General features: G+C 37.0%; 1 protein-coding gene across 2 annotated transcripts; it reads left to right on the top strand.

Moving 5' to 3' along the window:
• Nucleotides 1–523: 523 nt before the first annotated feature.
• LOC306878173 (transmembrane protein 245-like) lies at nt 524–19991 on the top strand. 2 transcript variants are annotated; one of them, XM_079430352.1, is made up of 18 exons: nt 524–1171; nt 2693–2810; nt 2912–3007; nt 3095–3217; nt 4428–4619; nt 4701–4870; nt 6389–6412; nt 10779–10883; nt 10972–11054; nt 11143–11233; nt 12549–12647; nt 12732–12863; nt 12943–13065; nt 13149–13294; nt 16177–16277; nt 17064–17238; nt 17525–17719; nt 17845–19990. In XM_079430352.1, exons 1-18 carry the CDS (start codon nt 581–583, stop codon nt 17888–17890), a joined length of 2610 nt encoding a protein of 869 aa, XP_079286478.1. In that variant the 5' UTR covers nt 524–580; the 3' UTR covers nt 17891–19990. The 2 variants fall into 2 exon arrangements, with proteins under 2 accessions (XP_079286478.1, XP_079286479.1); XM_079430353.1 differs by lacking the exon at nt 6389–6412 and having other exon boundaries at nt 17845–19991.
• The last annotated feature ends 2177 nt before the right edge of the window (nt 19992–22168 follow it).

Raw genomic sequence — 22168 nt, 5'->3', positions numbered from 1 at the left:
ATTTTGGTTACCGTAGACTTCTACTGTATTATAGAGCAAATATCAGACATTTCTTGAAATAATTGTTTTATGTTCTATGTAAGAAAGAAAGTTTGGAACTGCTGATTTCTGATAACTTAAAAGAGACAGTGGACTATTCAGGGGCCTTTCTTCAAAGATCTTCAGAAAATAGGAAGAAGGAAGTCTAGTGATGTCATTAGTGTGATTTTTATTTCAAAATAAATTAATTTTGTTGAACAGTAGCCAACCAGTGAGACAACTCCAGGGGACCACTACTTTCATTAAATATTTTATAATATTTATTCAGCATTTCGATTTTTATGTCATTTCACCATATATTTGATAGTTATGAATACATTATTGTATTTTAAATGGTAATGCTTGCGTGTCTGCGGCATTCGGAATAGCATAAGAATATCTTCACTTCAGTCATAAGATTCAGTGTAGCAGAGAAACCATAAACACTGTAACTTAACTGCATTTCCCAGACTTCAACGTACACGCCACGTCACTCTTTGCCCAGCCCGCATTTCCTTATGTAGTGGATCCTCCGGACAGAAGCAGAGCGACGCCAGCGAGCATGGCAGACACAGAGGACCCTGGTCCAGGCGCGGCCACCGAGCCGGACACCCCGCGCACCCGGCCACACTACGTCTCGTTCAGCGAGACCGTTCAGCCAGCCGTCGGGATGGTGAGCCACCTACTGAGCCAACAGACGTCCCTGAAGTTTGACAAAAACATCAAACAGGCCTTCTACAACACGGGAGCGATGATCTTCGTGGCGATCTGTTGCGGAGCAGCCGTGTTGGTCTACTTCATCCTGGAGGCTTTTCTGCGGCCGCTGCTTTGGGCAGTGCTGTGCGGCACTTTCCTGCACCCCTTCAAATACTCGCTCGCCCGCCTCTGCCGCTCCTGGCTCAGCAGCCTGCAGGACAGCGGCACACCGATCGTGGTTGGGACTCTGTTGGTGCCGGTGTGGTGCGTGAACTACGGGGTGGAAACTCTGGGAGGACTGGTCGTAGATCGGCTCAATGTACTGCTGGCAGTTGGGGCCGGTGTACCCCTGCTTTATTTCCTATATCTGTTCTGGAGCGTCATTGGCATGCAGGTGATCCTCAGTCACGTCTGTACGGTCATCTGTCTCGGCCTGGATTGTTTCAGCACGGCGTGGGTGAGTTCTGTCTGTGAATGGGACAGAGACACGCCTCCTGTCAGACTGCACAGGTGGCATAGTGGTTGTGGGACAGGGACTTATAACAGTCCTACTTAGATAACAGAATAATTCAAGAATGTATGTACATTTAGTAATGATACTTAACTTTCATAATTGTTTTCAATAACCTTAAACACATACAAATAAACTTTTCAATTTTGTAACAAAGTTTGGTAATATAATATATAGTGACCCTGGACCACAAAACCAGTCATATAAGTTGCACGGGTGTATTTGTAGCAATAGCCAAGAATACAGTGTATGGGTCAAAATGATTGATTTTAGGATATTATATATTTAGATCATGTTCTATGAAGATATTTTGTAAATTTCCTACCGTAAATATATCAAAACTTAATTTTTTAATTAGTAAAATGTATTGTGAAGAACTTCATTTAGACGACTTTAAAGTCTTTAAAGATTTTTCTCAATATTTTTATTTTTTTTGCACCCTCAGATTCCATTTTTCAATCAGTTGTATCTCAGCCAAATATGTTGTCCTATCCTAACAAACCATACATCAATGGAAAGCTTATTTATTCAGCTTTCAGATGACGAATAAATCACAATTTTAAAAAATTGACCATTATGACTGGTTTTGTGGTCTAGGGTCAGATGTATCTTATAGTGTTTAAAGCTAAATAATTTCTGTCAGTGTCCAGCACCATCATGGTGTGTCACATTCTGTCTCTCTTTCATCCATTAGGCAATCATATATTTACATTGCAAATTTGTCAACCTCTGTATTACCACATCTGGCTTTGGACAGCCTAACCATGTGCAAATATTTGTATAGAAAAGTATTCTTGAACACAACTGGCCATGTGAAGTGTCACCTTATCTAGAACTAATGCTCAATATATGAATGGGAATTGGAGCATGACATCCCAAGATTCTGAAAATATGTCCCTTTGGCTACACACAGGCCAGATGATAGATCATAAGACATATTTTAAGTTCTTCTAAAGGTTACAAGAACTCTACAGGACTAAATTTCACCCTGACATTCAATTTAATTACCTCAGTATCTGATTTTTTTTTTAGTTCTCTCTAGTGCTTAATTTAATTCTTACATGTCATGCGATGTCTATTATTAGTCTAAATTGTTATTGGCCACAAAATCTCCATCCAACAGAACCTTGTGATAACCCTAATAACAAGAAAAATTTAAGGTGCTGATTTATTCAAGAAGCTGGCAGTGAAACTGGCTCTATTTTAAGAGAACAGGAAGGAGAAAATGATAAACTATATAAATTTTTGGATAATTATGACAATTTATGACATAATTTTTTTATTTGGTAGAACAATTCCTTTGACCCACTTAACTGAAGTGTCTTTTGATACACCCTCGCAGTGCCTGTGAGAGCTGTGAACATACTGAGGGTTTTTGTGATTATAAATAGATCGGTGGCAAATGTTTGTTGCAGGCACAGTGGTTACCAGAGATGCCCATATGTTCTCTGTCTTTCTCTTTCTCAGGTTGGCACTTTAGTTGTGGGCTACGTGTTGGCTGTGGCGTTTAAGTGGACGCCTGCCATGGAAGGTTACTTGCGTACACTGTCTGTGCCTGTATGGGCAGCACTTATTTTCTACCTGGGTAAGACCTTTCTGTTTTGAACCGGTGAATGACCCTGTTTGGATTTTAGTATTGACCTACAATCCTGTTACTGAAGGAATGCCAAATATTCTTTTTTTCAGTTTCTCTGACAGGATCTTGGCGTGTGCCTATGTTTGTGGTGGTGGTGTTACTGCTAATAGCGGGTTCTCAGGAGAAGCCTGCTGTTCCAGGGAAAGGTGAAGAGGCTGAGGCTCCAGCTCTCACATGATTTACCTCTGTTCTTGATGTCCTCTGACTCTTACTCCTCTCTTCTCTCTGTATAGGTGAGCTCCCTGGTCAGGTGCTCTCCATTGCTGCTAATAAAATCTTCATGGCAATCTCCTGCAGTAACGTCAGCCATGCTGAAAAGATCCAGGAAGAGAATAGCACCACAGAACAATCCAAAGGTGACACAAAAAAGATAACAGACCACTTTTGCTTTGTTAATTCAAAGTCATGTAGATGTTTGAAGTTATTTGCAGAACTGTTTCCCTTTTGAGGGAAAATCTGTGGGATTCTGCAGAAATTATTTAAATGTGCAAGATTCTGTGTGGGTCAGGTTATGACTGACTTTCAGAAGTGTGTGTATTTTAATTTAATAAGCACATAGTCTGTTTTGCTGCATGTTTCAGAGTGAAGCGAGGGACTGTTTTCTTTTACATGTGAGAAGCTCACGATCCAGTGTTTTTAGTGTCTCAGAGCTGATCTCTGCATTTGCTGTGATTAAAGAAATAATTCACCCCAAAATGACAGTTTTGTCATCATTTACTCACCTTCATGTTGTTCCAAACCTGTATGAATTTCTTTCTTATGTTGAACACACACACACAAAAAAATATATTTTAAAGAATTTTGAAGAACCAAACAGTTGTTGGTCCCAAATGACTCCCATAGTAGGGAAAGAAATACTGTGGAAATTAATGGGGACCATTAACTTTTTTCGATTACCAGCATTCTTCAAAATATTCTTTTATGTTTAGCATAAGAAAGAAACTCATACAGGTTTGGAACGAAATGAGGGTGCGTAATTGATGACAAAAGTTAAATTTTGAAGTGAACCATCCCTTTAAACGTGCATTTTGGGAGCACAGTGTTCTCCGGTTAAATTTTATTTTTACATTCATATAATTTCCAACATTTCTGTGGACATATAATTACAGAATTTGACTAGATTTGTACTGAGAAGCCTTCGTAAACCTGTTTTCATAGTAAAAGTCTTCCTTGCAGTTTTCCACCAGTTCTTTATTGTAATTGTACTGCAGCGTAAAGTAAAATAATATACTATTATTTTTTTTACTATACTTTTTCATATACTATTTTTTTTTTTAATTATTATTATTATTATTATTAGTAGAAGTAGTAGTATTATAGAAATCAACTCAGAGCTATCAGACCTAAGGAATGTCATATAGTTTCAGTTGATAAAAAATACTTTATGGTCAAAAGTAAATTCACTCAGATACCGATTAAATGTTATGCTTTTTTTTTTCTTGTGGTATCGAAAATTGTATCAAATGCCAGTATTTTTCAAGGTATTGAAATACTGAGGCTAGAAATTCAGAGTATGGTAACAACAATTCTATCATCATTAGTAAAGATTTCCTCTTCCCCTCACAGACGCAATGGACCCCCCGAAGAGACTCTTTAGCATTCCCTCATCCCGGCGGCGTAGCAGACTAGATTTCAGGGGTATCCAGCCCAAAGAGAAGGCCAGTGATATTTACTTTGTGCTGCTTGCGTGGGCTATAGTGCTGGTGCAGATCTGGCTCAACCTCTGGATCTTACAGTTACTTCCCATCCCTGTTGCTGGTAAATTTTGTGTTCATGGTCCTAAGGTCACAAGTGTGGGATAGTATGCATGTTTTCATGGATGGGTGTTATATTTCCCAGTTTGGGTCCTGAAGAAGATGGTTGTCCATTTTGGGATGAAGGACTTCATTGGGCGGACTCTAGCGAAATGGTGGGCCGCTTCTGAAAAGTTTGTCAAAGACAGACAGGGTGCTCTGCTGCCTGGACCAATCAAAGGCCTAGCTCAGTTCTTGCTTCGGGTCGACACTAAGGTAATATCTTATATAGATACACGCACACACAAAAGCACTCGCCTGTCTGCTCACCCACTGTCCTTCACAACACTTGACTGCTGGTAGTTGTCACCACATGCGCACACTTATTTTTGGAGGTGACAGATCTGTGATTACAAAGCGGAACTGAATGTGGTTGTGGCTTGCTAATTTTCTTTTTTTCAACTAAGACAAGAAGTATTCATAACTGACAGAATAAAAGCTATGAAGGTCGGATGTGGATGTTTCTGTTTATATCATTACTTGTAGAGGCATTTGGGAACTAAATTAATATTCTACATAATCTGTTTTCAATGTGAGCGAGTAATTCTATAAGGAAATGTTATTAACCTAAAAGTTGGTACGTTTCCTGTTTCTCAAATTAGCTCAAGTACTCGGATCAAATTAAGAGTAGCTATGTTTAGTTTGTGCACGGTGATGTTGTATTTCTAGTTGGGTAGTTTTTTTTTTTTCATGTATTTTTGGAGGTTTGTGACATGAGGAAATCACAAAAATGAGCCCACAGTTTGAAAATGTCACTTTCATTTTAATGTGTTTGATCTTTTGGACTGTCTAAAAAGAATGAAAGCCCACTGTTGCAGTCAGTCTAGATGAAATCCTACACCTCTAAGAAAGCATTTGCCCGCTCCTCTCTGACCCCATAATAATCCAGTAGAGTAACCTAGCTTTGCCTTCTCTCATTCTTTAGCATGCTGAGTCACACATGCTTTTATGAGCAAATGCACTGAAAACATGCGAACAAATGAGAGTAAAATTAGCTTGAGAACATTAAACTGTTATTAGCTGGTAACTGCTGACTTAACAAGGAACTACAACATGACTTCAAGACTTCAGTCAAATTGTAAGAAATATAATAAGACCTTCAAAGATTTAAGTTACACAAGCAATCCAGTACATACATTTTCTGTGAGTTGTGTGTCTTCAAAGTTTAATCTCAGTGGAAAATTAAACATCAGCAGTCCATTTAAAGGGGTCATGAACTGAGATTTGATATATAAGAGGCCATTGTACTATAAGAACTTTTGATATATAAGAGGCGATTGTACTAAAAAAGCTTATATTGAAGCCAATCTGCCAAAACGACAGGTTGTGGAATGTGCCACTTTATGACTTAATAGTGTGGCTAAACACTATCTCCACAGAAGATCAACGCCTGCTTCTACATCACTGCCTGTTTAGCCCCTGCCCACCGATTTGCATGTGTAGAAAGTGTAGCAAGTGTTGTTATATCACCATCCTATCTATCACTGACTGTTCACAAGAATAAAAAAAACAAAAAAGATGAAGACACTCACAAGAGGACAATCATAGCAGATTTTTTTTTTGTCCCTGAAAAAGGTCACCACATCATACCTTGTCTTTATTGTTCAATATGAATCTCTTCTTGTAACTTCACCATCCGGTCTTGCTCCGTTTTTGCCTTGAAACCACGATGTTTGCTGCTTTCCTGCATTTTGTTTCTAATAATCGTTTGTCTCTCTGTCTCCCTCCACAAAGCTCTGGCAGTGGCTTAACAAGCAGGTAAATAATTTGTGATGGCAGGTATAAAAGAGAAAGAAAGAACAAAGGGCAAGAGAATGAAAGAATGACAGTGTGCGAACCCAATAAAAGCTTCGGAGTGATGCTTTCCCCCTCTCCACTTCACCCCTCCATCTTTGAGCTCTGCTTAGCTTACTGGCTTATGGCTGTGTGGCGCTTTGTGCTGTGGAAAGGAGCGTGTGACTCTGGATGTGATTGAAATGCTGACGTACTAACTAACAGAAAAAATGCAAAAGTCCACAATCTGTTCCACAGCTCTAGATGGTTGGGCTGGTTGTCTTCAGAGTGTGTGAGATGCATGCAGGGAGAGAACAGACAGTTTGGGAGAAGGGATGCTTTGGTCTCTTGAAACCAAGGCTGGTGGTGTTGCTGGGTATTTCAGGCGTGGGCGGGTTTGGTAAAGGGGTTTTCTTCGGTTTGGTTCTAAGTAGACACACAAGCTTTGCTCCAAGAACTAGTGAGCTGCCTACTGCCCTCGAAAGTAGAAGTGATGATCTTAGGAGTGAGTGATAAGTAGCGCTCTACATAGGAAACTCTGCACATCACATAGGCATAATTAAATAAATTAAACATGACAATGTTGAAACGTTTCTATTTCAAATAAATGCTGTTCTTTTGAACTTTCTATTTATTGAAGAATCCTTAAAAAATGGTTTCATGGTTTCAACAATGATAACAGAAAAACAGACAGACTCACTGCGCCTTCAAAACAATCCAGCCGAGGTGTGTAGTCCAAAAAAGTAAAATACTTGAAAAAAGTCTGCACACTCTCAAAAATCAAAAAGTCACAAGCGAGATGAAAGCAGTGTAAGCAATTTACTGAAATAACAAGGCAAATGTTTCGGTCACATTTTCAATGCCAAGGTAACAATGTTGGAACAAGGAGCCATCTTGATTTAAGAAATTACATGATGATTTAGGAGATCACTTGATCAATCAGAACAAGCACTGATCAAAAAATAAATAAATACAAATCAGTTAATCAATATATTAAATTACACAATATCAAAATATAAAGTAATAAAGATAGAAAAAAAAAGACCACAATGTGTACATTTAAAGCAATTGATATTATACATCAAATTGGAGCTTGGCATTGAAAATGTCAACATGTGACCGAAACGTTTGCCTTGATGCTTTGTTTTTTTTTTTCAGTAAATTGATTACACAGTTTTCATATCGCTTGTGACGTTTTGATTTTTGAGTGTGTGAACTTTAAGTATTTTACTTTTTTGGGGAACAATGTTAATAGTAAATGTTTCTGGAGCACCAAATCAGCATATTTGAAAGATATCTGAAGGATCTTGTGATGCTGAAGGCTGGATTAATGGCTGCTGAAAATTCAACTTTGCCATCACAAGAATAAATTAGATTTCAAAATCTTTAAAAAGTTCCAAAAAAAGTTATTTTAAACTGTAATAATATGTTATGATATTACTGCTTTACTGTATTTTTGATCGATTAAATGCAGCCTTGATGAGCCAACCCCAAACTTTTTATACTGTACATAAGTGTACAGTTCTCTAGCATTGTCTGCCATCTTGAGTTTATATTGTTGCAATGAATTATGGGATTTCTGTGAAGAATATCATATGGAACTAATGGCTTAATAGCAAAGCCTTTAAAACATAGTGTTCACCATAATGTTCAAATTGAAACCTTTTAAATGTGCATTCCATGTCTGGTTGTGCATGATTGTTTGTATGTTGTTTCGAAGTTTAAAACGTCTTTACAATCTTTCTAATAATAGCTTCTGAAACGTTCCTTTCTGAAAATGTTCTGCTAAAGAATATTTGTTTTATTGTTTGTTTTTTCTGATTTATGCCATTGTAAATGTTCCATGTACAGTAGCTTCTCATGGGTTGTGTCAGATTCAGATGAGACTGACTGTGGCTCAACAGGAGCAGATGGTGAAGAAGTTATTTTCAGGTCTGATAGTATGTCCCTCCCCTCAGGAATACTGCAGCATTTGCCAGCATTGCTTTTAAACTTCATATTTGGCTTTAAATATAAGAGGAGGAGTAATTCTGTTCTTTTAGTCTTTAGTCTTTTTTCAGTTTCCTTAACTCTGTACTAATCTGTCATGAACATTTCCAGGTTTGTGTGTAATGTTAACATTTAGCACTAACGGAACCAGAGAACAGGATTAGACATGCAAGTGCTGCCCGCAGGGCCAACAGAAGATGGGTGAGCAGAGAAACCGAGTCCACCTGCCAAAAACAAAAATATGCCCACCTCCTCCTGTTTACGACCCCTCACTGTCTCCTGACAAGATTATCATCAGCAGTGCTGTTAGCTCATTCACTCAGCAGATAGTCTTGCTTAGTCATCCAACAGGTTAGCAGGTGTCAGAGTGCTTTAAAAAGGAAAATCAGCATGACTTTGGCTTATGAGTCAGTTTCATGTGTGAGTTTTCAACAGAATGTTTACTATTAATATTTTCACAGGGTTATGTCCAAAAATACAAATAAGGCTGAACTTCTCTGATGCTCAGAACTGATCCATGGATCCTCTGTTAAAATGTTAAAGGGAAACTTCACCCAAAAATGTTATTTTAAAGGGGTGGTTGATTGCGATTTTCACTTTTTTGACTTTAGGTAATGTGTAATGTTGCTGTTTGAGCATAAACAAAGAGATATTGTTTTATGTCAGTTTAATGCCTACAGTTAAGGCTGGTAGGGACTACAACGAGTTACTTCCTGGGTTGATGATATCACAAACCCTGAAATTTTCATAAACCCTGCCCCTGGGAACATGCAACAAATGGGGCGAGGCCATGAGGTGAGGGGTGTGACGTTTTTGGATTGCACTAGGCGGTTTAGCGAATCGCAACACACTGGACCAGCTAACCAATCAATCATAAAACTAGGAAATCATCAGAGTGTTCATAGGAGAAGGAACAGAGCGATGTAACAAAGGTAAATTATGTGAAAAATAATGGGGGTTTTTTTGTTAGTTTTTTTTAAGGGGTCATATGACGTTGCTAAAAAGAACAATATTTTGTGTATTTGGTGTAATGCAATGTGTTTGTGGTTTAAAGTAAAAAAAAAAACATTTTCCACATACTGTACATTATTGTTACTCCTCTATGCCCCGCCTTTCTGAAATGCGTTGATTTTTACAAAGCTCATCGTTCTGAGAAGCGAGGCGTGCTCTGATTGGCCAGCTATCCAGTTCGTTGTGATCGGCCAAATACCTCAAGCGTGTGACGGAAATGTCGACAATAAAACCCATTACAAACGAGACATTTGTTGCAACCAGTGGGGACATAATTACTGATTATAATGACTTATACGGTCTTTTTACATGTATTACCATGTCTGCGTTTGTGATCGGAGAAACGACAAACAACAAGCACTACTCTACCCTGCTCAAAACTCATGTTTGAATCGTCAGTAGCAGAAACATACTTACAGGCTGTGGGTCAGAAGGGCCAGACTGTCCTTGCAAAGTTGGAATTGCCCCACTTTATAGAAACAGCCTTTGAGCAAGCCAGCATTGTAGGCTACTCTCCTGCCAGGTTCAGGAAATAGTCTTCCGTAAAATGTGCTGCACACACTCGAATATTTGCGTTGTACTGCTCTGGAACAGTGTTGTAAATACAACTTAACCACTGATTTCTAGTTGTGTCCTCTTTTGGAAGCCCAAACAAAGTAGTATCGCTTTCACAACAAAACACAGCGTCTCCACGACATGGCGCTGGCGGCAGCAACAATACTACAACCAGAATAAAAATCCCGCCCTCTTTCATTGCGTATACATTTGGGCGGTGTTATGAAAATCTCCCCACATCGTGACGTAGACATGAGGGGGCTTGTTTGAATGAGCCATTTTAGGGGGTGTGGACAAGTCTTAACTTTTATAAAGAATATCTCTTTGGTTTTGAGACTTTAGTCTTTGCAACTTCAGGCATCTTATCTATGCACAAACAGCTTGTAACACTCCAAAGAGAAAGGAAAACTTGAAATCGCATCATATGACCCCTTTAAATGAAGCATTAGCACATGTTAGACTGCACCCCATAAACACAATCAGGCCTAGAAAAAAGCAGTCCACCACCCCTTTAATCTTAATTTCTGTCTCTTCCTCACACAATGCAATTGCATGGTTTGAAAAGACTTGACATAATGTGAGAAAAACACAAGGATCATATTTTTCATTGTTGGGTGAACGGTATTGTTTCACTGAAAGAGGTGAGCATTTTACTTTAAGGTATTCATAACTAAAGAACACAACATTGTTCCTCAGGTTTGGCAGAGGGAAGCAGGTTTCTGTGTTGTCACACACTTGCATGAATGATCTGATTTGTTTTGTTGAAACTGAACTCTCTTTCTCTCCTTCTTTGCAGATGATAGTGTGGCTGGAGCGCTCTTTGGATAAACTGATCAGTATTTTCATTATCTTCCTGCTGGTAACTGGTACATTGCTCATGGCCTTGCTGCTCACAGTTATGGTACCGTGTTTCCAAACCACTGTCCTTGGGCTAATTATTCCCACACTCCGTACGTATCATCTCTCACCAATTGTATTTTTGTTCACAGGTGCACCAAGAGAGTGTTCATATCATAGAGGTCACCAGTAACCTGATCAACGAGACTGTGTCCAACCACCCAGAGTGGGCCAAGTAAATTGAAATACACCCTTATCTTTCACTAGAAGTTAGGAATCTTCTCGAAATGTTGCACAACTGACTGTTTGTGTGTGTTGTGTAGTTGGCTCCCAGAGGCCCAAGTTGTCCAGAAGGCTCTAAACTCTGCTGCCACAAATGTTTACCAACATGGGAGAGAATGGATCACACATAAGGTCAGAGTTAAGAGAAGACAGTGCTGTTGAAGACTAAATGGAACAACATTCATAACATTTGAAGAGACAGATAAAGCGAAAGTGAATGGAAATGGAAAGTGAAATGGCAAAAAGCACAAGTACCATAAAAGTAATTCATATGAATCTTGGGATATATTCCAAAGACTTCTGAAGTAATATGATTGCTTTGGGAGAGAAACCAACTGTAAGTTATTCACTGAAAATGTTCTCATGTGCCACTGCCCTCAAATGTTATTTGCGTTATTTTGAATATGACCTTATGGGAAAGAAATGCACTTTAGCATAGGCTACTCTTAAAAAAGGTTACTAATTATGGAAATAATATACTTTAAATATATACATATAAGTGTGTGCTGAATTTAATGTCTTTGGACACTTAATTGCATGTTAAGTGATGTTAATGATTTGCAATTAAATAAAAATATATTTAGCTTATTTATATATATATATATATATATATATATATATATATATATATATATATATATATATATATATATATATATATATATATATATATATATATATATATATATAAAATACAATTAGCCGAATGTTAGGGTGTTTTTGTTTTTTTTTATCCACGTAACATCTTTATACAGTATGTAATTTCATAATTATTTTGTCCTTGAAATATTGTTAAAGGGTACTGCTGAATGTACTGACATTATATTGTACTAAAATATGTTAATCTCTTGCAACCTGTTTGTCATATATATAAATATATTTGTAATGATGGAGCTGCAATTTAGTACATTTAAAATATTCACTTTGAATGCAATATCGCATAACACGCTACAGATTATTAAAACATGATTTGGAATGTACTTTACAGCAAATATTTTAGTTTGACATTATTACAAATGTCCTCTTTTAAAGTAAACTTAAGTAGCCTTTTATTTCATTTATTCCAATTATATTAGCTGCAAGTACAGTTTTTAATATGCTTTTAAGATTTTAAGTACACTACAAGTGTACAATAATTCAGTGCACTTCATTTTCACAAGCATGTGCATATTCAAATGTGACCCATCTAGGTCAGTTACAAGAAAAAAATGCTAATGTAAGGTAATGTAAATAGGGTTAAAAAGTGTTTCAGAGGTAAAGTTAATGCATTTTCATTAAACATGAAAACAAACATTTCTTTTTGTGAAATAACGGAATATTTAATTTCATTAAAATTATTACTTTAAATCAAATTTTATGTTCATGCCTTTAACCATTTATATTTTATGTCTGTAAAGCTGAATAATCATTTATTATGTGAGTGATTTTTGGTTTGTGTGTATTATAGCTTCATAAGATGTTGGGTGATAAAGTAAACAACACGGCTGTGATTGAGAAACAAGTTCTGGAACTGTGGGACCGTCTCTATCAGTCCTGGATTGTGAAGGTAATAACAAAACCTTACTCAATTACACACACTCACTGACTTATTGTTTTTTGTTGTACTCCAGTCTGTTTTTTTGTGTTGTAGAACGTGACTCACACTGGACGACACCGTGGGCACAAGCTACATATGCACAGGCAGAACAGCTGGCTGGGGGACATACTGGACTGGCAGGACATCGCCTCATTCGTTCAGGAGAATATCGAGACGCTGCTCTCGGTTAGGCTCCTCTGTGTGTGTGTGTGGTGGGGAGTGTCTTTATTTGACAGATTGATGAATATGTTGTCTTCTGTGCTAGATATTAGAGTCTCTGTGGGTGGTGATGAGTCGAAATGTTGGCTTGCTGATATCCACAACAACCATGCTGCTCACCGTACTGTTCCACAGCGGTACCGCACTGCTCAACTTTGCCCTGTCTCTGGTAATACACACATACACAATCAGATTGATGGGATTGGATTTTAGATGTGGTTTTAAATATTCATTGTTTCTCTGGATGCATAGGTGATTTTCCTGACCACACTTTTTTACCTACTGAGCTCCAGTGGTGAATACTATAAACCTGTGAAATGGGTTATTAGCCTCACACCTCTCTCCCAACCTGGACCCTCTTCAAACATTATCGGACAGTCTGTGGAAGAGGCCATCAGGTAAGCCATGTCCATGTGGATCTTTTAGTTTTTCTCAAATACCACTCAGTGTCTAACAAAATATTCAAAGGCCCTCAATATAATATTAATATTAACAGAGCTTTAACTATTAAAATATTATATGATAGTATGTGTATATATATATATATATATATATATATATATATATATATATATATATATATATATATATATATATCTCTATCTATCTATCAGTGGTGTGCTTTCGCATTCCAAAATGAGGAAAAGTCCTCAGTTTTTTAATCAAATGTAAATGCATGTCCCAGTCACATTTTCTTGGTTAAATAAACATTACTTGCACTATCAGAAAAATAAAAATATTTTTTATGTTTTTACATTAACAATGTAATCCATATTCTATTTATTGATGCCAAGTATGAGTTTCATCAAGTTAGTATATTTGTATATATATTTGTAAACTTATGCTCAGCTGTTCTTTTTAATAATTAACTTTTAACTTTTATGAATTTTTCGGATCATCAGTCATCATAGATCGTTAAATATTGGTCACAGACAGAGAGATATGCCTTATATTTCACCAAGCAGATTACTCACTAAAAACTCCCACAGAGCCATTTCATTGTCTTATTTTGATGTAACAAAGTGGTTATATCTAAGTGTGTGAATTGTTGTCCTACTTTTTTTTTATTTATTCTTCCCATTAACACCATTATATTGTATTGTGGCTGTGTTCATCACATGAACCAATCACAGCCAAACATAACCAGTCATATCCAGTCATATCGTGATGGAAACATTGCCTCCTCTCATGTGACTTTCCCCCATTCATTCTCAATTACACCCATCCAAACTCATGGCATGCTTTAGGGGTTCTGTTAAAACTCAATGGGCTCAGGGGAGGCAAGAGAGACACAGATTCCCGCTGTAAGTTTACCTGCTGGTGTCGCTGTTGGACAATGTTAAATTTTGTAATATTTTTGTTGTTTTATTTTTGTAGTACAAATTCTTTATCTTGCAATATTTTCAGGAGTCACTGCCTCCCTTGCCTCCTCAGAGGAAACACCTGTGATATATACACTGCTGCTCAAAAGTTTGGGATCAGTAAGATTTTTAATGTTTTTTTAAAAGAAGTTTCTTCTGCTCATCAAGGCTGTATCTATTTGATCAAAAAAAAAAAAAAACTTATTTTGTGAAATATTGTTGCAATTTTTAATAAGTTTTCTATTTCAATATACTTTAAAATAGAATTTATTTCTGTGATGCAGCGCTGAATTTTCAGCATCATTTCTCCAGTCTTCAGTGTCACATGATCCTTCAGAAATCATTCTAATATGCTGATTTATAATCAATGTTGGAAACCGTTGTGCTGCTTCATATTTTTGTTGGCTTTAAAAATATTTTTTTCTCTGATTAATAAAAAGTTAAAAAGAACAGCATTTAATTAAAAAAGACATTTTGTTACAATATACAATGCTATTCAAAAGTTTGGGGTCAGTACATTTAATTTTTTTTTTAAAGAAATTAATACTTTTATTCAGGAGGGATGTGTTAAATGAATAAAAAGTCATAGTAAAGACTTATATTGTTAGAAAACAAATGCTGCTCTTTTTAACTTTGTATTCATCAAAGAATCAAAGAAAAAAGTATCACGTTCCAAAAAACAATATGAAGCAGCACAACAGTTTCAACACTCATAATAAATCAGCATATTAGAATGATTTCTGAAGGATCATGTGACACTGACAACTGGAGTAATGATGCTGAAAATTCAGCGCTGTGTCATAGAAATAAATTATATTTTAAAGTATATTAAGTATAGACTCCCTTAAAAAACATAAAAAAACTGATACTGATCCCAAACTTTTGAGCGGCAGTGTATATTAACAGAAGCTGGGAGCGTCCGTCTAGGTAAATTAAATTTTTTTTAATAATAAGCATTTTAATTAAGTTTGATTATTTTAATATACTTAAATCATCCTGCAGCCCCCTTGGAAGTTTGCCTAGTTCCCCTATTGGGCCCTGGGCCCTGGTTGAGAACCACAGCCTTAAAGGGATATTTAAAGCAAAATAGAAGCATGTCCCCACAAGCAATAACTGAAAAATATTGTCATCATTTACTCAACCTCATGTCATTCCAGATGTGTATAACTTGCTTTCTTCTGTAGAACACAAAAGAAGATATTTTGCTTCTTTTTTTTTTCCAAAGAGTGAAAGTCAGTAAATATATTTTTTACGTTCCACAGAAGAAAGAAATTTGAACAGGTTTGGAATGACACTAGGGTGAGTAAATGATTATTGGCTGAACTATGCCATTAACATCAGTAATAGATACTGTACTTCATGAGCACCACAAGAGGGCAAGACTGTTCTGCTTTTTCTGCCATTTCCCCATTTGTACAGATCATTTAACAGCAATCATGATCAGAACTGAAATGGGGGTGAAATTGACTGGGAATAATATGCTGGTTAAAAATTTGGAGGGTTCATCTGCAGGTAAGGGTGACCCAGAAAATGGAGAATGAATGGGGTCACAAATCTACTGTAGCACTGTGGTGTCCTTGAGCATGATGCTTAACTTCAGGTTTCTCTAGTAGAAATTAGCATAATGTAATTGGCTTGGATAAAAACATGTTGCATTCACAAGCACACTTTTCCCTTCATAGACAATATCAGAAGCCGTGAAAGTGAAATGAGAAGAGGAGTTCACTGTTTCCTAACTGAGCTCAGTGTGTGTGCTGATGCTGCCGTCACCCAGAATACACAAAGATGTTACATTAGACCCATTTTCATGAGCGCTATCACAGAGAGACTGATTCACTCGACTCCAGTCAGTATTAGGTTAACTGAGGGGAGAAAATCCCTCTGTGTTTCTGCTCTGTCTCACTCTGTTTTCTGTACAGGGGTGTGTTTGATGCCTCTCTGAAGATGGCTGGATTCTATGGCCTTTATACTTGGCTTACACACACAATGTTTGGCATCAACATTGTCTTCATCCCCTCAGGTAAGACTAAAATAAACACATAAAAGACTCTCCTCTTCCTGTCTTAGGCATGTTTCACACCACATGTTCTGCATGTTCACATTGGCAGTGTTTGTGATGCAGCTCTGAACAGAAAATATCAGGTTTCTGGATGTCGTCTTGGAGTATTTCTATTATATTATACAAGTCATTATAAGTATGGTCTGTTGCTAATCTAATTTCCATGAAAAAAGGCTGTGTTAAAACTGCCTGCAGCTGCTTATGCACACAGTGTGAAAACTGGAACCTTTAAATATAGGCGACAAAATGAATTGTTTATTTGCATGTGGTGTAAAACAGTCCTTATTGTTTATTTTGTGAGGAAAATTATAGCGTTTATTTCAAATAAATGCTATTTTATTTTATTTTTTTACTTTCTATGCATCCAAGAATTATGGAAAAATGTATCATGGTTTCCACAAAATTACTTGTCTCTTTGCAGCTTTTTATAGTTTTTCTTGAGCAAATTAGAATAGAGCATATTAGAATAATTTCTAAAGAATCATGTAACATTAAATACTGGAGTAATGACTGCAGAAAATTTCAGCTTTGCCATCACAAAAATAAATGACATTCTAAATTATATTAAAATAGAATACCGTTATTTAAATTGTAATAATATTTCCCAATATTATAGTATTTTTGATTCAATAAATGCAGCCTTGGTGAGCTTAAGTGACTTTAAACATTTTTAATCAAAAAGATCTTGCAGACCCCAAATTTATGTTCTTAATTTTGTCTTGCCTCTCTATCTTTCTCTCTCTGCAGCAATGGCAGCAATCTTAGGTGCGGTGCCGTTTTTAGGGACGTACTGGGCGGCGCTGCCAGCGGTGTTGGATTTGTGGCTGGCACAGGCAGAGGGAGTCAAAGCTCTACTGCTGCTCTTCTGCCATCTGCTGCCGACATACTTTGTTGACACGGCCATATACTCTGATATATCAGGGTGTGTTTGACTTATACTTGTAAACCTACACTCCTTGATTTTTTTTGATGTCCAAATTTGGTTGACTGTCATCCAAACACTATTACATCTTAAAAGGACAGTTTACCCTTTCATCATTATAATTCACTAACCCAGAATATTCCTCTTTGATTGTGTTTTTTAAATGTGTGTTGGGAGTTTGGTTTTATCTGTCAGTGTCTATCAACAACATTTGTTCTCATTTTGTTTGTACATATTTTAATACCACACCCTCCCTAATTTGCATTAATATTATTTGTATATGCAGAGGTGGACATCCGTATCTGACCGGCCTCGCGGTAGCAGGTGGTGCGTACTATTTAGGTTTGGAGGGTGCCATATTTGGGCCCATCCTGCTGTGCATACTGGTGGTGGCATCCAACATCTACAGCGCAATGCTAATGAGCCCTAGCAGCAGTCAGGCAACGCCAGTGCAGAGCCACTTCCCTGTACATCATGACAGGTGATACAGTCTTTCATCTGTCTCTATTATTGTTTATTGTTTTATTGTTGTATTTGCTTTCAGCCTTTATTAACTACTTATTCGTTGTGACTACCATACAAACTCTTTTTCTCTTCAATTCTCAGGTCATTCACAGAATCCCCAATGCAGCTGAGAAAAAGCGATGAATGAAAGAGGCGTTTGAGCAGCAGCCTGTTAGACTTGTTAACAGAACCCCCTTCTCTGGTGTATCCCATACAATTTAAAAGAGGGCAGTCTTTTAATATCTTCACCCTAAGAGATCTGTGGCTCTCACAGCACTTAGAATAATGACGCCCCTTGATGTCGACCTCTGTGCTAACAGTTCATTTAGCACTTAGCACTGTGATGCTAAATTTGGGTAATGCTGGGATACCGGGCTCAAAAAAAGCTGTGCCGTTTGCACACTCCAGTGCAAAGTTTAGTTAGCACGCCTGTGTGTTGTCTAGCACTGTACTGGTGAATTATGCCAGTGCCACGATGCTAGCGTCAGTTAGCACATTAACAATACTACGTTTACATTGCGCTTTACTGTAAGAATCCACAAGGGTCCCACTCAGCGGACCATATTTTCAGCCTATAGATCACCGATTCTTTTTTTTGTTTATCTGGTTTTACGGATTATTTATCCCATATTGTGGATGTGTTTGGCACTGTTGTCATGTAAACGGTTAAGTTTGTGTGAATGAAAGGACTTTACTCTCAGATGTTACTATTCAAACACTTGTTTAATGTGTTATATCTTTCTGTTTTCATACATATACAGTCTTTGTTCCTGGAGATCTACTGTTCCTTCCTGCAGAGTTTTATCTCCAGGAGTTGGACTGAGCAGTGCTGATCTATACAAATATCCTTATTCAGGCTGAGGATTTTTTTGTTTATGAACAAATTCTATCTGGACTATAACAATGTGAAACTAACTTAAACTAGTCTCAGTATTTGCATCTCTGCAGTTCTGTATTTGTCATTTTTGTGTTTTTCACCAGCTTACGTTCATATTACCTCAAGCGTCTTAATAAATTTTTTGTTGCTGTTGGCTATAGACTGAATTTACATGAAGTACATTGCGATATTTATGTACTACTGTTTCTTACATATGCATTTTTAGAACTGTTTGGATTTCATTTCACGTCTCTTTCAAAGCTTCCTTTCAAAGGATGTTAAAATCCCTGTTTTGTATTAATGTATGTGGCTGTAAATACGGTACTATTGTTCAGTGCTCAAACATTATAAATCATCATCTTTTAATCAGTTGGACGAGATATAGTTTAGGTAGAGCTAAATGACCAAATGCTGCTAGCAGAAATGATATCAGCTTGTTTATAGGAGAACCTGTAGGTCAAGCTTGAATACTCTGAATAGATAATGTACTGACTCTGCTCTTTCCCTTTATTTTGGCTAGGTTATTAAAAAATCTTCACATGTTCTGTTAAAGACGTCACTGAAGAGTGAAAGTGTGTGCACTTTTTTCGGTTCATTTCAAATAAGAGAAATATGATTTATAGTTTATTGTTGTGATGCTATATGTGAAAGAATATTTTTTTTATGTGAAATACAAAAAAGACTTTTTTTTTCATACACAGCACTATTAAATTGTTTTAATAAAACTGATTGAATTTTTAATTGGGTACATCTGCATATGCTGTCTTTCTGGTTGTGTAAAATTGAATAGTGTTTTATCAGGCTCATTTAGGGAATTGGATGTTGCTACCCACTGTATATATTTTTACTATTATAGACTGCAATTCCTGAGCTGATCTTAAACCTCTCAGAGGATTCACTTCATGTTGAAATGATTGACGTTTAAAGCACACATTATACTTCCATCAATAAGCAAGTTTTAGGTATCTGGACTGACTGCTGTAAAATAGTGGTCTAAAACTGTTGTCACATATGGTGCTGCGGGTCTGCAGCTGGACATATCTCAATACAAGCAGGGTGACATAATTAGTAAAAGTCCCAGAGCAGTTAGAGGTCCACTTATAATGTTATCAATATTTTTACATCAAAAAACATAATTTGGAAGTAATAAGCTATTTTCTGTCCTGTTTTTAACCCCCTTCATCAGAATGTTCTGTTTGAGTAGGTGTGGCGGATTGTAGACTTGGAAGTAAACGCTCACTGCTATGACTGGCAAACAGTTGGATGCTGCTGTGATTTAGGTTAAAAATGCCTGTATACTCTCTACTACTGCTGTCAAACGATTCATTGCGATTAATCACATCCAAAATAAAACTTTGGGTTTACATAATATATGCATGTGTACTGTGTGTATTTATTATGTATATAAATGCACACACATGTATATATATATATATATATATATATATATGTATATATATATATATATAAAAATATTTGCATGTTTGTATATGTATATATAATCTTTAAACATTTTTCTTAAATATATACAGTGGGGAAAATAAGTATTTGATACACTGCCGATTTTTCAAGTTTTCCCACTTACAAAGAATGGAGAGATCTGTCATTTTCATCGTAGGTACACCTCAACTGTGAGAGACAGGATCTAAAAATAAAATCCAGAAAATCACATTGTATGATTTTTAAATAAGTAACTTCCATTTTATTGCATGACATAAGTATATGATCACCTACCAACCAGCAAGAATTCTGGCTCTCACAAACCTGTTAGTTTGTCTTTAAGAAGCCCTCCTATCCTCCACTCATTACCTGTGTTAATTGCACCTGTTTGAACTCGTTACCTGTATAAAAGACACCTGTTCACACACTCAATTAATCAGACTCCAACCTCTCCACTATGGGCAAGACCAAAGAGCTGTCTAAGGACACTAGGGACAAAATTGGTCCCCCTGCTCAAGCCAGCACATGTCCAGGCCCGTCTGAAGTTTGCCTGAGACCATCTGGATGATCCAGAGGAGGCATGGGAGAAGGTCATGTGGTCAGATGAGACCAAAATAGAACTTTTTGGTATAAACTCCACTTGCCGTGTTTGGAGGAAGAAGGATGAGTACAATCCCAAGAACACCATCCCAACCGTGAAGCATGGGGGTGGAAACATCATGCTTTGGGGGTGCTTTTCTGCAAAGGGGACAGGACGACTGCACCGTATTGAGGAGAGGATGGATGGGGCCATGTATCGCGAGATTTTGGGCAACAATGACCCCAAACGTACAGCAAGGGCAACTAAGGAGTGGCTCCGTAAGAAGCATTTCAAGGTCCTAAGGATGAATCGTTTGACAGCAATACTTGGTACATATGAAAGGTTCTCTAATAATGGGACAAAGCAATATTGATCACGTAATGAAAACAGTTACTCACACTTGTGTTGTGACATTACTGTCAGATATAGTCGGCACAGCATTGTCTTGTTTCAGTCTTTCTTAAAATCCTGCGTCGAATCGTGCTTTGTTTGCAAAAAAAAAAAAATGAAGTGAACAAAGGACCAAGATCTTGATGCGGTCTGGAACTTCATTAAAAATAAAGTTTATTAAATAAAGTTGTTTGGTTTCTATGTAGACCTGCATTCGCTGATAAACAGGGTGTGATTAAGTAGATTACTATTATACCATAGAGTGGTACATTCCAAAATGTCTTTTTGGCCGGTTTCAATATAAACTGTTTTTTGTTTTGTTTTTTTTCAATATAAGCTGAGTTCTGAAACTTACAGACTGTTGTTATAGTACAATGACCTCTTCAAAAGATCAAGGGAATTTTAATTTCTCAGTTCATGGCCCCTTAACTAACTAGTCAAATTGAACAATGACCATGAGCTTGAGATTTATTTGCATACAATGTTACGTTTGACCTCAGATGCCCTCTGATGAGTTCACACTTTCTCTGCCATTTTTCCCACTGTCATATCATTGAGCTATAAATTGCACCACCTCAGAAAGGATTGAGGTGGGATTGAAATCGATTGCCATTCACTCCTGCTCAATTACACTGAACCGGGCTGTTGACTATCTCTCTATCTCGGGTACAGTGTGAGTGAATGTGAGAAGCACGATTGTGCGGTCTGATCGCTGAGTCGGTCATCTGTTAAATGAGCAGTAGACGTGCAGCTTTTGTTTGTGAAGCTTTTGTTTGTAAGATTCCAATGTTCCATTTTTTTCCTATTTTTATCACATCAAAAGAAACTAATTTTAATGAAATAACTTTAAAAATAAAATGCTTTTATAACTTCCTAACATAGATCTGCAGTCAAGTTCATATGTGCTCAAAGTTGACGCTTCAAAGCATATTTTAAAATGAATAACAGCAATTATTATACAAATAACATACTGCACACTCATTATGAAACCTGATATTTTAGCATGTGATCGTGCTTGCATGACCAATATAGAAAAATTGTTAAACACATGGTAAATTGTGTATTGAAATTACTGTACATTTTAAAGGCATAGCATGAGCGCCACATTACCTTTCATTCAAAACCTTCCACCACTCAGT

Source organism: Barbus barbus (assembly GCF_936440315.1).
Source record: "Barbus barbus genome assembly, chromosome: 12".
NCBI lineage: Eukaryota > Metazoa > Chordata > Actinopteri > Cypriniformes > Cyprinidae > Barbus > Barbus barbus.
This window is presented reverse-complemented; position numbering and strand designations above follow the sequence as displayed.

Coding starts and splice junctions, on each gene's coding strand:
- LOC306878173 (XM_079430352.1), top strand. CDS start 581: ATGGCAGACACAGAGGACCCTGGTCCAGGCGCGGCCACCGAGCCGGAC. Junction 2,811..2,911: donor AGCACTTATTTTCTACCTGG/GTAAGACCTTTC, acceptor TCTTTTTTTCAG/TTTCTCTGACAGGATCTTGG. Junction 13,295..16,176: donor TCTGTGGAAGAGGCCATCAG/GTAAGCCATGTC, acceptor TTTTCTGTACAG/GGGTGTGTTTGATGCCTCTC.